The sequence below is a fragment of the Rhipicephalus sanguineus genome, chromosome 5, assembly GCF_013339695.2.
Source record: "Rhipicephalus sanguineus isolate Rsan-2018 chromosome 5, BIME_Rsan_1.4, whole genome shotgun sequence".
NCBI classification, from domain to species: domain Eukaryota; kingdom Metazoa; phylum Arthropoda; class Arachnida; order Ixodida; family Ixodidae; genus Rhipicephalus; species Rhipicephalus sanguineus.
In genome coordinates, this window is record NC_051180.1 from 93,434,375 (window position 1) to 93,451,636 (window position 17,262).

Consider the following 17,262-nt stretch of genomic DNA (forward strand, 5'->3'; position numbering starts at 1 on the left):
AAAGAATTAGGAACGCTAAAATGTGGTCAAGCCCCTCTCACAAGACAGCACCAGTTGTCGATTATGACGTGTCAGGACGAAGGCACTTAAAGGGCCCCTCACCAGGCCACATAGCAAATTTTAGTTAGACGCTGGAAGTTGTTGTGTGCCGAAGGAAGAGCAGAATGCCGCAAGAATTTTTCAAATCGGTTCATTACGAGCTGAGAAAAACAATAATTTGTAGCGGCGCGAAACCATGATGCGAGGAGGCGAGTTTCAAACCCTTGCCACTCGCCCCGTGTAGCCTTAGCAAGCCAAATCCCTTCCCTGTCCTCTTCACTTGACACATACGCATCAACACGTCATGCGCATGACGTGCGCATGACGTGCCCGAGCCAGCCCGAGCACGCAAGCGGCGTTGCACGGCCGCTACTTTTGTTTTTATATAGCGGCCGTGGGCGTTTCGTCAGCGTTCTGTGGTGTACTGCCTGTTTCTGCGGGACGGGCATGAAAGTTGAGACATTTGTACGGGCACGAGAGTGGCGGTATCATGAGCCAGTGCCGCATTAACGTTTACTTGGATGCGATAGAATAAATGAGCATAATGAGTGCTCGAACGCGCCAGAACATTACTTTCGTTTCCAGGGCTGGCGTCTGCTCGATGCGCTAACCGTGAGGACACGGACGCATGGGAGAGGGAGGCACATTAGCCCCGCATCTCGCTGCAATTCACAAAAAAAATGAAAGAGACGCACACATTCCCTTTATGCGTCTCATTATTTCTCTCAAGTTTTGTTAATCTGTTCAAGCAACAAATTACACAAACTACACATGTCGTGTCAAATAATTATCGCAGTGTCACGTGCTACTGTTGGCGACGTCAGAGCACAGTCGTCTACGTAGAGGAGCGACGTCACAGCACTACCATCTACGTAGGGCCATTTTCTCATGTACGTCATCCCCTCATTCTCTAAAGCGCGCGCCCGCGAGAGGAAGGGCAAGCAGCATTCGCCTTGAAATTTGAACCATTTCCGCGGCGCGTAGCGTTGCAAATTTTGGCAGACGTGATCGTGAACGCCCAGTGTATGCATTGCGCTCGTTAGCTCAAAACTGTCAAACCTGGTGAGGGGCCCTTCAACCACTGTAGAGGGAAGGCTAAGAAACGGGCAGTACATATCGAAAACTCACAGGGTCCCTTATGAGTTCGCCTAAGACGATTCGAAGGTGACAGACAGCCATCCACCCGGTATATGCGCCATTATTGATATTTTTGCGATGAAGCGCAGTACTGACTACTCATCTGTGAGGCAATGTGTGCACCTACGTTGTAGTTACGTGGTTGCACACTGTGTACTGGCATATGATGATGATGATGACGCTACAGCATCTTCTTTAATTATCGCCAAATAACTTTGTCGATTATGACGTGTCAGGACGAAGGCACTTAACCACTGTAGAGGGAAGGCTAAGAAACGGGCAGTATATATCGAAAACTCACAGGGTCCCTTATGAGTTCGCCTAAGACGATTCGAAGGTGACAGACAGCCATCCACCCGGTATATGCGCCACTATTGATATTTTTGCGATGAAGCGCAGTACTGACTACTCATCATTGAGGCAATGTGTGCACCTACGTTGTAGTTACGTGGTTGCACACTGTGTACTGGCATATGATGATGATGATGACGCTACAGCATCTTCTTTTAATTATCGCCAAATAACTTTGTCGATTATGACGTGTCAGGACGAAGGCACTTAACCACTGTAGAGGGAAGGCTAAGAAACGGGCAGTATATATCGAAAACTCACAGGGTCCCTTATGAGTTCGCCTAAGACGATTCGAAGGTGACAGACAGCCATCCACCCGGTATATGCGCCATTATTGATATTTTTGCGATGAAGCGCAGTACTGACTACTCATCTGTGAGGCAATGTGTGCACCTACGTTGTAGTTACGTGGTTGCACACGGTGTACTGGAATATGATGATGATGATGACGCTACAGCATCTTCTTTTAATTATCGCCAAATAACTTTGTCGATTATGACGTGTCAGGACGAAGGCACTTAACCACTGTAGAGGGAAGGCTAAGAAACGGGCAGTATATATCGAAAACTCACAGGGTCCCTTATGAGTTCGCCTAAGACGATTCGAAGGTGACAGACAGCCATCCACCCGGTATATGCGCCATTATTGATATTTTTGCGATGAAGCGCAGTACTGACTACTCATCTGTGAGGCAATGTGTGCACCTACGTTGTAGTTACGTGGTTGCACACTGTGTACTGGCATATGATGATGATGATGACGCTACAGCATCTTCTTTTAATTATCGCCAAATAACTTTGTCGATTATGACGTGTCAGGACGAAGGCACTTAACCACTGTAGAGGGAAGGCTAAGAAACGGGCAGTATATATCGAAAACTCACAGGGTCCCTTATGAGTTCGCCTAAGACGATTCGAAGGTGACAGACAGCCATCCACCCGGTATATGCGCCATTATTGATATTTTTGCGATGAAGCGCAGTACTGACTACTCATCATTGAGGCAATGTGTGCACCTACGTTGTAGTTACGTGGTTGCACACTGTGTACTGGCATATGATGATGATGATGACGCTACAGCATCTTCTTTAATTATCGCCAAATAACTTTGTCGATTATGACGTGTCAGGACGAAGGCACTTAACCACTGTAGAGGGAAGGCTAAGAAACGGGCAGTATATATCGAAAACTCACAGGGTCCCTTATGAGTTCGCCTAAGACGATTCGAAGGTGACAGACAGCCATCCACCCGGTATATGCGCCATTATTGATATTTTTGCGATGAAGCGCAGTACTGACTACTCATCTGTGAGGCAATGTGTGCACCTACGTTGTAGTTACGTGGTTGCACACTGTGTACTGGCATATGATGATGATGATGACGCTACAGCATCTTCTTTTAATTATCGCCAAATAACTTTGTCGATTATGACGTGTCAGGACGAAGGCACTTAACCACTGTAGAGGGAAGGCTAAGAAACGGGCAGTATATATCGAAAACTCACAAGGTCCCTTATGAGTTCGCCTAAGACGATTCGAAGGTGACAGACAGCCATCCACCCGGTATATGCGCCATTATTGATATTTTTGCGATGAAGCGCAGTACTGACTACTCATCTGTGAGGCAATGTGTGCACCTACGTTGTAGTTACGTGGTTGCACACTGTGTACTGGCATATGATGATGATGATGACGCTACAGCATCTTCTTTTAATTATCGCCAAATAACTTTGTCGATTATGACGTGTCAGGACGAAGGCACTTAACCACTGTAGAGGGAAGGCTAAGAAACGGGCAGTATATATCGAAAACTCACAGGGTCCCTTATGAGTTCGCCTAAGACGATTCGAAGGTGACAGACAGCCATCCACCCGGTATATGCGCCATTATTGATATTTTTGCGATGAAGCGGAGTACTGACTACTCATCTGTGAGGCAATGTGTGCACCTACGTTGTAGTTACGTGGTTGCACACTGTGTTGATGCTGTGGCCTATGATGATGAATTATGGCTGAGCCATTTGTAACGGGAGGGTAGCTTTAACCACCCGCTCTTTAAGCAATTCACATGGTGTGACACCCGGTGAGGTTATACGCTTCTGCCACTCAATATTACGTACCACCACCATAATTCAATAGAAGGATTGGTTAGTTGAGTTTTAACGGCGCAAAAACAGCTGAGGCTTTGCTGCGCCAGTCACAAGTTAAGTTGTGAGTGAAAGGAAAAAACATGGTTGATCCCTCCGTCATGGGAATCCGAATAACACGAAAGTAAAACATGCCCTTATAGAAGTAACTGAATGTTTACTGTACATTGACATAAGAGAGTTTGCACAATGTATATTGATGTCTGGCAGCTATAGCACCGTTTAACGTGGATGCACCCACTTCATTGCTTGGTGGTACATCTCCATGCCGACGACTAACGTCCATGTTCAATGATTAAACAAACCCTTGTGGTAGCTGTAGTAGTTAACGGTGAAAGCGTAATCAGAGAACGAGGTGTGATAGCCAGAACAGCGTCGCATATTGGACGCAGAACTTGGTCGCCATCCCGTGGCATGTTAAAATGTGATTGAACACCAAGGCCGGACTAAAGGGAAACGCTAGGCGCGTCGTGCCACCCCGATAGCACGGCCGCGATTTTTCTCGGGGCGAGTGCGTGAGCGTGCAACGCGGTGTTACAACCAGATGAGGCAGGCGCGCGTCGCAGAGCTATTTTTGGTTTGGATTAGCGTGATGCTATGAGCGAGGCCGACGCTTTTACGACGCTGGGGTTAAGGTCGCCACCTCGCGGAGTGTTAAGGCATTGACAAAATTGCACTTCTATTAAAAACACGCCGAATCGGACGAGCGTGTAACGCGCTGCAGGTACTAATCGCGGAGGCCACAGTAATGATGAATTACTTTACTTTTCCGCTCCCAGAGGCCAACACCAGCCCGCCGACAGGGAGAGTGGTAGATATAAAAGGCGCGTTTGTAAAGCCTCTCGAGTCTGTGACCGTGGCGCAGTGGATAGCGCGCCCGGCATCTGTTGTTGCGGACCGAGCGGTCGTGGGTTCGATGCCCGTTGATAAAACTTTTTTCTTTGCGATCTGATGGTGTAAATTTTTTCGACGTCATTTCCGTGACGTAAACACGTCACCGAAGTCTTGGTGGACCCCGGCATAAAACACTTTCGTGATAAAAACGCCGGGCCTGCGCGCAAAGCGCAGCCCAGTCACAACGAAAGCTGGAAGAGCGGCATTTCTAGAGCCCTTTGTAAACTCTCTTAGGGCTACTAATACATGTACCCACTACGCCATAAATCATAATTTTTGTGAAGTTGGGAAGCACCCACTACGCCATTCGTCATTCTGCGGAGGAGCAAGGTACCAGCTACACATCTGTAAGGCATTATGTGCACTTTGTTGATGCGACGGCTTATGAAGATGAAGAATTATGGCTGAGCCCTTTGTAATGGGTGGGAAGCTTTAAACGACCCACTAGTTACCTAAGTCGCATTGTGTGATGCCGAGTCGTTATTTGACTCTCCCACCACGCTATATAACATACGTTATCGTGAGAAAGAGAGGGAGAGGGAAAGCACTTTATTCCAACTCTGAGGAAATGGATCATGGGGCCCTTATGGTCTTCCTTGGCAACCAATAGAAGTGCACTTGCGAGGAACCGACTACGCTATAAATCATCATAACTCTTGTGAAGTAGGGATCAGCCACTATGCCATTTTTCGTCATTCTGCGGAGAACCGTGGTACCTGCCAAACACCCGTAAGGCATTATGTGCACTTTGTTGATGCTGTGCCTGATGACGATGAAGAGTTATGGCAGAACCCCTTGTAATGGTTTGGAAGCATTCAACAACCCACTCGTTGCGCAATTCGCATTGTCTTACGCCTGGTTACAGAATTGGCGATGTGAACACCCGGTTGTTATTTTATTACCACGTTATATTACACGTGTTAATGTGGCTTCTTCCCGACATGAAGCCTGTGTGGGGTCACGGCCGCTACATAAAATTTATGTAGCGGCCGTGGTAGGGTCTTTTTGCAAAGCAGTTTGAAGCACCGGCATGGCTCTGAGGTAGAATACTGTGCTCCCACGCAGAGGACCCAGGTTCGTCCATGGATATTTAACAGCGAAGCTGTTTAGCAAATCGTTCCTTGTCCGACGAACCAAGAAACTATCATCATCATAAACGTGTATGTGCCATAGAAATTGGGCAAATCCCAATACTGGTCCACTAAAAATGAAGAAGGCAACGGTTAGCCCAACATCAAACGGCTGCGAAGCACGGCGGCGAGCACAAGACCCCGAGTACGTACAACGAGAGAATACTATAGGTAATGAGAAAAACAACGGTGGCTGCGAGAAGACCCCGAAGCGATGGAAGGCCCACGCCAACGACGACGGGCCCGCAGATCTATGAGAGGTGCGAACGCTTGGTTTCAGCGCGAGTTTCAGACTGTGGAGTTCGGACACGTAGAAACAACCTAGCATCACCTAGCTAAAGCCTAGCAACGACCTAGAAGCAACCTAGAAACAACATGCATCGCCTAGCTAAAGCCTAGAAACAACCTATAGGCAACCAGATTAGCCTTTAAGATCGTCCACTTTCGTTGTTTCGAGCATTGCGCGGCTTAGTGCAAGCTTCGCCAATGTCTTTTTCTTCTTTCGTTTTTTTTTTATTTCGCGCGAAAGCGGTTACGGACACCGGCGGCGGCGACGGACAACTACGGCGCCAAGAACGGCCGGTGTGGCGATCTCATAACAGCTTTCGCTGTGAAGAGGTTTTGCCTGGCGTGTCGCATAGGTGCCGCTATTTGCCATTGTCAATGGTTTTTCTGTGTCATTTTGGGGGGAGTGGACGTTGCAGTAACCTAAGCGATGCCGCATCGCGGTTCTCACTATTCTGCCAGCCTTACAACTGCCACAACTGACTGAAACGCAATAGAGTGGAACCTGCTGCCGAACTTTTACAGCGAAAGCTGTTATGAGATCACAACAAGGGTCGTTTTTGGCGCCGTAGTTGGCCGCCGCCCCCGATGTCCGTAACCGCTATCGCTCGAAATAAGAAAAAAAAAAACGAAATAAGGAAAGATTTCCAGGATGGAACGAAGTTCGAACCTGGGTCATCTGCGTGGGAGCCCAGTATTCTATCTCAGAGCCATGCCGGTGCATGAAACCGCATTGCAAAAAGACCCCATACAGGCTTCATGTCGGGAATAAACCACATTAAGATATGTAATGCAGCGTGGCAGAAGAGTAAAATAACAGCCAGGCGTCACACAACGCGATTTCTGTAACCAGGCGTCGTACAATGCCAATTGCTGCAACGAGCGGGTTGTCAATGCTTCCAACCCATTACAAAGGATCTTCCATAATTCGTCATCGTCATCAGCCACAGCATCAACAAAGTGCACATAATGCCTTACAGGTGCTTAGCGGGTACCACGGTTCTCGCAGAATGACGAAACATTGCATAGTGGCTGCTTCCCTGCTTCACAAAAATTATGATGATTTATAGAGTAGTGGGTTCCTCGCAAGTGCACTTCTATTGGTTGCCAAGGAAGCCCATAAGGCTCCCATAATTCATTTCCTCAGTGTCCCAATAAAGTTAATTCCATCTCTCACTTTCTCATGTTAACGTATGTTATAAAGCATGGTGGGAGAGTGAAATAACGACCGGCCGTCACACAAGTCGAGTTACTTAACTAGTGGGTTGTTTAAAGCTTCCAACCCATTACAAAGGGCTGAGCCATAGTTCTTCATTGTCATCAGCCGTCGCATCAACAAAGTGCACATAATACCTTACAGATGGTACCTCGCTTCTCCGCAGAATGATGAATAATGGCGCAGTGGGCGCTTCCCAACTTCACAAAAATGTATGGCGTAGTGGGTACCTTGCTAGTGTACTTGTATTAGTAGTCCCAAGAGAGTTTACAACGGGCTGTAGAAATGCCGCTCTTCCAGCTTTCGCTGTGACTGTGTTGCGCTTTCCACGCAGGCCTGGCGTTTTTTACAGCGAAGGCTGTTATGAGACCACAACAACGGCCGTTTATAGCGCCGTAGTTGTCCGCCGCCGCCGCCGGTGTCCGTAACCGCTATCGGCGAAATAAAAGAAATGAAATAAGAAAAAAAAAACGTCCAGGCCTGCGCTGAAACCGCAGCACAGTCACAGCGAAAGCTGGAAGAGCGGTGTTTCTAAAGCACCGTTGTAAGCTCTCTTGAGGCTACTAATACAAGTACACTAGCAAGGTACCCGCTACGCCATAAATCACAATTTTCGTGAAGTTCGGAAGCACCTACTAAGCCATTATCCGTCATTCTGCGGAGAAGTGAGGCACCAGCTACACGTTTGTAAGCATTATGTGTACTTTGTTGACGCGACGACTCATGACGATGAAGAATTATGGCTCAACCCTTTGTAATGGGTTGGAAGCTTTAAACGGCCCACCAGTTATGTAATTTGCATTAGGTGACGCCCGGTCGCTATGTCCCTCTCCCGCCATACTTTATAACATACGTTGACGTGGGAGAAAGAGGGGGGGGGGGGGGGCGAAGAACTTTACTGAGACCCCGAGGAAGTGGATCATGCGCTTATGGGCTTCCTTGGCAACTAATACAAGTGCACTTGCGAGGAACCCAACTACTGCTATAAATCATTGTAATTTTTGAGAAGTAGGGAAGCAGGCACTGATGCCATTTTTCGTCATTATACGGAGAGCCGTGGTACCTGCTAAACGTATGTAAGGCATTATGCGCACTTTGTTGATGCTGTGCCTGATGACGACGAAGAATTATGGCGGAACCCTTTGCAATGGGTTGGAAGCATTCAAAAACCTACTAGTTGCGCAATTCGCATTGTGTGACACCTGGTTACAGAATTCGCGTTGTGCGACGCTTGGTGCTTATTTTACTCTTCTACCACGCTATATTGCATATGTTAATGTGGTTCCTTCTCGACATGAAGCCTGTATAGGACCTTTTTGCGAAGCAGTTTCAAGCACCGGCATGGCTCAGAGGTTGAATACTGGGCTCTCACGCAGAGGGCCCAGGTTCGAACCTCGTTCCATCCTGGAATTCTTTTCTTATTTCGAGCGATAGTGGTTACGGACACCGGCGGCGGCGGCGGCGGACAACTACGGCGCCAAAAACGGGCGGTGAAATGATCTCATAACAGCTTTCGCTGTAAAATATCCAGGATGGATGAACGCGGCCCTTCTGCGTGGGAGCACAGTATTCTACCTTAGAGCCATGCCGGTGCATCAAACTGCTTTGCAAAAAGACTCTATACAGGGTTCATGTCGGGAAGGAACCACATTAACATGTGTAATATAACGTGGTAGAAGAGTAAAATGGTGGTCTACCCATGGCAGTCTTATAATGCATTGAATGGGTTGCTAGACGGGTCTGCTTTTTATATATGAAAGTGCGAAATATAAGCGGGGAGAACAAAGGGCCGTTTGAGATCATCCGAAGGCGTCGTGTGAAGTACAAAGCAGCTGCAACCTAATCTTTACAGGAAACGCGTGGGAAAGTGTTCTCAGTGTTCACAGGCGCCACATTATCCAGCATACTGTTTTTGATGCTTGTTTTGTGGTTTTCTTTACTGAAACGAATACTGAGCTGTATGCTGTATGCCTGATTGCAAATAAAGATATGCCGTTTGCCTTCAATTGTTAAAGGGCCCCCAAACCACAGAGAGGTCGAAATTTAGTTGTGGCGTTGCAGTTGTGCTCGAGTCTACAGGGAACGCGTACGTCGGCTCGTCTGTCCACACACGGCCCTGGTCCACCTCTCCGAATGCCCTCCCTCAGCGTCCGAGGTGAAAACGCAACGAGCGCGCGCATCTGCTAGCAGAGGAACACGCGAGCGCGAGCGTATGTTGGTGGCTTATAGGGGCCTGGCGTTTTGTTTTTAGTCTACAGAGACGGAACCGCTGCGGGGTAGAGGTATACAGCTTCGCTGTAAAATAGGTATTTTGCGTGACACACCAGCTTTATCATCGCAAACGGCCGATAACGCGCAGTCAAGCTGCTGTTTCTGTCAACACTTGCGAGGCGACAGTATCAACAGTTAGCGCGTTGTGAGACGAAGCACGTCATCGCTTCATTTTCATTTTTGCATCCATGGCGGAGCTTTTGCTTTTTTAGATGCGAAGCACGGAGTTCAAATCGGTGGTGTGCGGCGTGACCACCCTTACTGCGAATGCGCAAACCCTTTCCACATCACTTCCCTCGCCCCCTTTCCCCTCTCACCTCACATCTTCCTCCTCCTCTCCACTACCCCTCTCCCCTCCCCCTCTGAAACGCGGGCTTCAACATGCCGAAATGCTGCTTCGCATCGCCTCATGGTTCCCTTTAACGGGAGATGGCGTGATTTCTTCTGACTCGATCAATGAGGGAGGGGGTGGGGGGCTGTGGTGAGATTTGGGGCCCCTCTATTAGCGAACGCTGCGCACGCCTATGACTCCGTCTACAGAAGAGATGGTTGCGTCGTCCAACCTCAGGAAGAAGAGGAGGAATAAGTAACCTTTGTAGACGAAGCACCAATAATTTCACCCACAGAAGCACTGATCTACTCGAAAAAAAGTGAAGTCATTCGCTGCCCAGCAGCGTGTTGTGCTGGAGGGAATTCATGAGAGCTGAGACACATTGACTCAATTCATGAGCACTGCAGTCATAAGAGCGCAAGAGCAGCAAAAGATTACTACATTTTTTGAAAACATGCTAAATAAGCAGAAATTAATAATAATAATATCTGGGGTTTAACGTCCCAAAACAAATAAGCAGAAATTCACATTCGAATAAGCAGCATTGCCAATAAAAGGGTTCAAATTTAATTTCGACAACTGATGTTTTCTTTAGCTTCTGATAGCAAGGTAGAACATAGCTATTTCAGTTGAGTGAACTTTCACTTTAACGAACTTTTTCCTGGGGTCCCTTGTACTTCGTTCAAGTGAAGTTTCACTGCACCTGGCGATTATCTCCTGTATCAGAACACCCTTTCTTTTCTTACCCTTTGTCATTATTTATCCCTCCATCTTTCTCCCTCTATTCGTCCCCTTTCCGACCCCTATTGCCTCATTTCAAGCCAGGGTAGCAAACCGGATAGCCGTACCTGGTTAAAATCTTGCTTCTCCTTTGTTTCTTTCTCTCATTTCTATCCCTGCGGCGGCATTTTTTGTATTCCACCATGAATGGCGGCGCCGAACAGGGGAAAGCTATGCAGTTTGTACGCAACGAACAGAAAATTTATGTAAAGAAGATAAGAGCTTTGCCTGTACACCTTGGCGGTTTTGGCATGTAATAAATATGGGTTCAGAAACGTGCTGCCAAGGAGCTTTGCGATAACTGCATTTTTCGTTACTGAAATAAAAATTATTATAAACATCACTTTACTTCACTCCATTCCTTTGTATTCATGCATGCTGAAATATAGAACCAAGCCAAGATGTTTTAGCGCTTTAACCTCAATCTGTATCCTTCCTCTTTAGTGCCGGACTCTTGAATTAGACTCGACAAAGCTCCACAGGTATGGTAGCCGTAAAACGAGCACAGTGCGGAATAAAAGTAAGTCCAGCTGACTGACAAGAAAGTAAAACATTGCCCGTCAGGCACGTAGCCAGAGGGGGGGCGGGCGGCCCGGGCACACCCCCCGCCCCGAAATTTTTATGATACATGGTGTTTTACCAAAAATAAATAACGAAAATATGCGTTTTTCTCAAATAGTCAAGGCTTTCAGCAAGTGGACACCCAATTTCAGCAATTCCTGGCTACGGGCCTGGTGCCCGTAAAACATCAATGGACTAAGTATAACAGCAAGTGATAGCTCCGTATCTCGGACTACTTCCTCAATTCTGTGCCAGGGCCCTAAAATTTACCAGAGCGTATTTGTCCACGATCAGTCGGGAGCAAAGGTGATCAGTCGCAAGAATAGAGTTTCGTACTAAAAACAAAGCATGGAACATTATGATCGCAGGCAAAGGCCCTTCCCCAGTGTAATTGCGTTGTACGATTAGATAGATAGATAGATAGATAGATAGATAGATAGATAGATAGATAGATAGATAGATAGATAGATAGATAGATAGATAGATAGATAGATAGATAGATAGATAGATAGATAGATAGATAGATAGATAGATAGATAGATAGATAGATAGATAGATAGATAGATAGATAGATAGATAGATAGATAGATAGATAGAACGTGTTTGCTCTCGCCAACAAATGCTTCACATTAAAAACAAAACTCGGTTTCACCACACGGGCAAAGCAATGAATGCGACAGCAACAAATTGCAATGTTGCACGAAGTAAGACTAGCAGCTCACTCTTGTAGGATCCGATCTCCCGTAACTCTGCAAAACGCTGGCGTAAGGGAATACGGCCGCTGCAGGGAGCGAAGCGGTTTTAGTGCTGTCTGTCGTTTGAGCGCAACGTAAGCTGCGAGAGCGCAGCACGTGCAAGGGTATACGAGCCACCTACTAACGTCTGTCGAGATAGCGCTCCCATTTTATGACTCTCCCATCTGCATGAAAAAGTGTTTCGCGTAAGTAAAGTGAGCGAACGTAATGGAATGGACCGCGCTTATGCCAATTCCCTTTGCGTGGGACCGCAGTGGCCGTGGGCGGCACATACATTTATTTTCTGAGTTTGTAACCGACAGTATTAAGTACTCTGCTAAGGGAGTACGGTAAGCAGAAGGAATTAACATTATCTTAAATGTTTTGTTGTCATAAATGTACGTGTTGTATCAGCAACTTTGAATGAAACGTCCACTTTCTAGTCAGTCCTCCTTTGTGGGTATGCGCAACAATATGGTATCATAATCGTCATCGAAGAAGAAGAAAAGATAGAATGGCGGTCCCTGCTGCTCTTGGCGAACAACCAGGCATCCAGCCTTGCTTCGGCTGCGCCCAAGCTGCCCAGGAGGCGTTAGCGACGGACGGCAACTGCGCATGCCGTTCACACTATGTGCCTGGGCAGGGCTTGGTCGCCGCGTATCGGTGTGCTTACCACTCCGGCCAGCAAGACGACGGCGCTGAGGAATGGCAGTGGTACGACGACCCTTACGAGCACCGCGTGGGCTTCGACGTTGGCGAGTACCAGCCGGGCTCGATGGCCGGAATTGGGACGTGGGCGACTCGAACGAAAAGACCCGCAAGGAATTCGACAGGCGCAGGGCCACCGCGGCGGTGAGTTGCAGGGTGGTCGGTTGGGCTATTTGGTGATTCATGATCTTAGGTTCATGATCTTGCCTTCGCATGTAGTGCGAAGGCAGAATAACAGCTGGACATTAAGGAAGGGCGAGCGCGCGAGGGGGAGCTAGTTAGGTGAGCGGGTGAGATAAATTGAAGCGATTAATAAGATTGCAGCCGCAGCAAGCACAGGATTAAGAAGCCTGCGGGGATAACGTGGCCGGGGCAAGCACAGGACCAGGGTGGTTGGCGAAACATGGCAGAAACCTTTGCCCTTCAGTGGGCGTAGTCAGGCTGCTGCTGCTACTGATGATGATGTTGATGATGATGAGATTCTAGGTTTACAGCTCAGACAACAACAAGGACAACGATAAAGAAAAAGTCGAGCGCAGTCTACCAACCGAAGGTTTATTGGTAAAGGATCACAACGCATAATAGTACGAGGCGTAGCACGCAATTGATATCTAATAAGCATTCTATTGCGATAGAAATTACGTGGACTTTCGAAGCGCATCATTGTCATCGCCGTCGCCGTGAGGGTCCGTATAAAGTCAAAATCGATAGCATTGCCCCGCGCGTCGTATGTTCTACGTGCAAATGTAAGCGTGCAAGGGCAGCCGCGACGATCGCGGCTGGAAGTGAAAGGAAACACGCTGGCCGTCTTCCTAGCGCAAAGGCCCAATAGAGGGGGAGGGGGGTCCCGAAGTCGGGAGGGTGGGGTGGAGTTCTTAGTGGCTTCGGCAGCAACTGCGTATTTCTATCGTCTGGTCGCGGTCGCACGCGCCCTATCTTCAGAGGGACCAACAGGCGGCTCATACCTTTGTACGGGCTGTGTTCTCACCGCTCTGTTTGGTCGAAGCGATAGACAGTACGAAGGTCGCTTCGCTCGCTCCAGCGACCACATCTCCTTAAGGCAACCTTTTGTTCAGTTATGCCAGGTCGGACGTTACAGAGTTAGCTGCTAGCCTTACTTCGTGTAACATTCTAATTTGTGGCTATCACATTTATTGCTTCACCCTAGCGGCGACCTAATGACTTACATGATGTTACATCATCATCATCATCATCATCAGACTGACTACGCCTACTGCATGGCAAAGGCCTCTCCCATGTTCCGCCACTCAACCCGGTCCTGTGATTCCTGCTGCCACGTATACCCGCAACCTTCTTTATCTCATCTGCCCACATAACTTTCTGTCTCCCCCTCACGCGTTTGCCTTCTCTTGGAATCCAGTCAGTTACTCCTAATCACCACATATAGTGGAGCACATCTCAGCCAACTGAGTGAATCAGCTCGCGTGTGTTTTTGGAGAGGTCTTCGTCCGGCATGGGGCGTAAATGTAACAACGATGACGCCGTCTTTGCCAGAGTATACCAGTTTTTGGGTGCGCACTGAGGAAGTTGCAGATGTGCGCGTATTTGAATTGGTTGTCGTTGTTTTTGGTTTTTGCGCAGATCAAGGACCCGTGTGCCGCGGAAGCTAACGGGTGGATGTTGACGAGCGAGCGCTCCATGCTGCCGGCGTACGTGGTGCTGTTCACGCTCATCAGCTGCATGCTGATCGCCATCGCCGTGGTCAACATACTTCCCAGCAATGAAGAGGACGTCAGCACTACGTCGGTTCCCGTAGTGCCGTTCCTAGTCCGACCGGTAGTGCCCGTGGTGGCCGGCGCAGACACCACCACGACTGACAACAGCTCGTACAGCACGGACGTCTACTAGGCCCGCACGTAAATCATGGAATGAGCGGCGTAAAGCGCTCAGAAATTGTCCTTATATTGTTGAAATTTGATTGTACGCACAGTAAATCGCTTTTGTTGTCCATATTCACTCCATTAGTGAAATACTTTGTTGTTGCTTTATTGTTTAATACACACTGGGGACCGCATATTGCTCCAAGCAGGTTCGTCACGAGAGACGTGAGACAAATGTGTACAAACACACAAGGCATTGCATATTATATTATTATTATCAATGTATTATTTTCATTGATGTTTTTGTTTTAAATACCGCTCGATTCTTGGACTACACTGCTACTCCGCTGTTGATGTTCCTATGTATTCTGGCAACTACCCACACATGGGGATTGGTCAAGATTCTATTAGGAGCGAAGCACCTTAGGGCCTCGGCTTGTCGGCGTGTCATGGTGTCATGTCGTCGTCATGGTCCATCACAAACGGCTTTGCGCCACAAAAGTTGTGTAAGTCCCACAACTCGCCACCGGTTCATACTATGCATATTATGAGTTAAAGGTTCGTCGATACCGCCTAAAACATTGTTTGTCTTAGCAGCGGTGTCAGAATCCCGGACGAAATTTACCAAGGCGCTCAAGCTGCTTTTATAAAACCAGAGACAAAACCGGGAACTCTACGGTAAAATCATCTATTTGAAACACCACTTCTTGAAACATCTGGAAAGTGATGGTGCTTTACCCGCCACCAGTACACTAAAAATGAAGAAGGCAACAGTTAGCCCAACAAATAGCTGACGACGTTAGTGGAGCTGAAACACCCTTCCCTACATGCCGTAGGGAACTGAAACCGGGCATGTAGGGAAGAAAAAGAAGGAGCACCTTCGGGTAAGCTGCATTCCGACACAGTGAATATCTGCACCATTTCTTTATAATATGCAGATTGTTCAAAAGTCAAAGAAAAAGACTTCTAGAGGAACCTATCCGAAGGATAGGCTTAAATGTATCCCTTCCGGTGGTTCTTTCCTTTGGTGCAATCGAAATTGGGCCACAGTCACAGGAACGTTTCCGAAGCCGTATGCGATTTCCTACGGGAGACAAAGCGAACTGAATGTTAAGTTTATTTCATTTCACTTTATTTTTCATTCATATTGGCTTAAAATTTTTTTTAGCCTTGACTATCAGATTGAGTTTTTCTTTAACTATCCATTTCTAAACATATTCGAAATGTAAAATAATTTTATCTCTAAAATAAGGTGCCGCCCGTTTCATGGCCAATCCCCCGCAGTGGGTTGCGCCAGGTTGCCAAGGAACAACCAACCAACGACCGACGCAGTTTTCCGACGACGTTAGTGGGGCTGAAACACCCTTCCCTACGTTCTCGGTTTCAGGCTTGGCACCACTAGGACCAGATATCTTCAATCATACCAGTTGCGAAACTGCGTTTTGAAACCCCGACATGCCCATGGCCGATTCTGCGGGGGCCTGCAGATTGTAGCGCCATCTGGAAGCACCAATACAAAACGCTAGATTGCTGCTGCGCCGCCTCTGTGTGCGCTCCTCGCAAGCTGCTCAACACCACACGCAGCGTTGGCGTCGTCGTGAGCGTTTATTAGTTTGTGTTTTTGGTGAACAGATGATGCCACATTCAGAAGAGCCCCGCGATCTCCGCAATGGCGTGTCCGGATTTTGATACATGGGGTCTATGGGGAGCTTCGCAACTCATATGATTGAAGAACTTTGCACTAGTGCCCCATCAAAGAAATCTCTTTCAAAGCAATGTGGCGAATTACCTCGGTCAGGCCCTTCTTCTTTTCTTCTGTCTCTCATTGGCCATAGCAGTGATTTTGGTGTTAGAAACACCGGCGCACAGTGCATGCTTCATCCCTCTACAAGTTTCACGTTAGTAGAACTGAAACACCCTTCCCTACATGCTTCGCCCCTCCCCAGTTTTGGATGTAAACACGATTTCAGGAATCTCTATTTCAGAACATTCGAAAGCAATTAAATTGAATTCTTTTTCGCTATGAACGTATTATTATTACTACAAGGAATAAACAACTTCGTCTCGCTTTCTTTCTTTAACTGCTTTGCTTTAGCTTAAGTGAATACATTGCACCTGCAACCTTTAGTGGAGCGTCCGCGTCTTGGTCTGTAATGATAATGATAATTGCCGGAGTCTTAAGAGCCAAACCATGATTTCACTTTAAGGCATGCCGTAGTGGAGGACCCCAGCTTAATTTCTACCACGTGAGGCTCTTTTACGTGCACCTGAATCTAAGCAGTAGAGTGTTCTTTGCATTTCGCCCCCATCAAAATGCGGCTGCCGCGGCTGGGAATCGAACCCGCGCCCTCGAGCTCAGCAGCGCCGCACCTAACGTGCTAAGCTATACCGTAGCGGTTGTCTTGAGCCGTCCTCCGTTATGGGCACGTGCAACAGTACGGGTATGGCAATCGCCATCGTCAAAAACACAACTGCGACGAACAGATACAATGGCCGCCGCTGCTCGTTCAGAACAACGAGGCTGCGTCCAAGCTGCCGACAAGACTTTCCAGACGAGTAGCTACTGCATGCGGATGCGGATGCCGAAGCAGCTACTGCGGGGAGATTTAACAAAATGTCCCCTAACGTAGCCTTTTGAAATAATGCTTATCCCATATCTAATATGGGTCGTATGCAAGGGATTTAACGTAGGTTTCGAGAAATATATGGACACCGATCTGCAGAAAGACTAACATTCTGAAATAGAGTTTTTGTTCTACGGTGAGGTTTCAACTCATAGTGACAGCATGGGGAGCCTCAGGAAAAAAAAAATGCTTGGCACCAGACCCATCTCTGTAGC

The 17,262-nt window shown here is 47.7% G+C and overlaps 1 protein-coding gene across 1 annotated transcript in view; it reads left to right on the forward strand.

The window, feature by feature from the left end:
- Positions 1-12,377: 12,377 nt before the first annotated feature.
- LOC119392914 (uncharacterized) overlaps positions 12,378-17,262 on the forward strand; it is a 17,950-nt gene continuing 13,065 nt past the window's right edge. The window contains exons 1-2 of the mRNA XM_037659834.2: positions 12,378-12,726; positions 14,185-14,459. Of these exons, the coding sequence (XP_037515762.1) occupies positions 12,580-12,726; positions 14,185-14,451 (414 nt within the window). The 5' untranslated portion in view covers positions 12,378-12,579 and the 3' untranslated portion in view covers positions 14,452-14,459. The remainder of the gene's footprint in view (positions 12,727-14,184; positions 14,460-17,262) is intronic.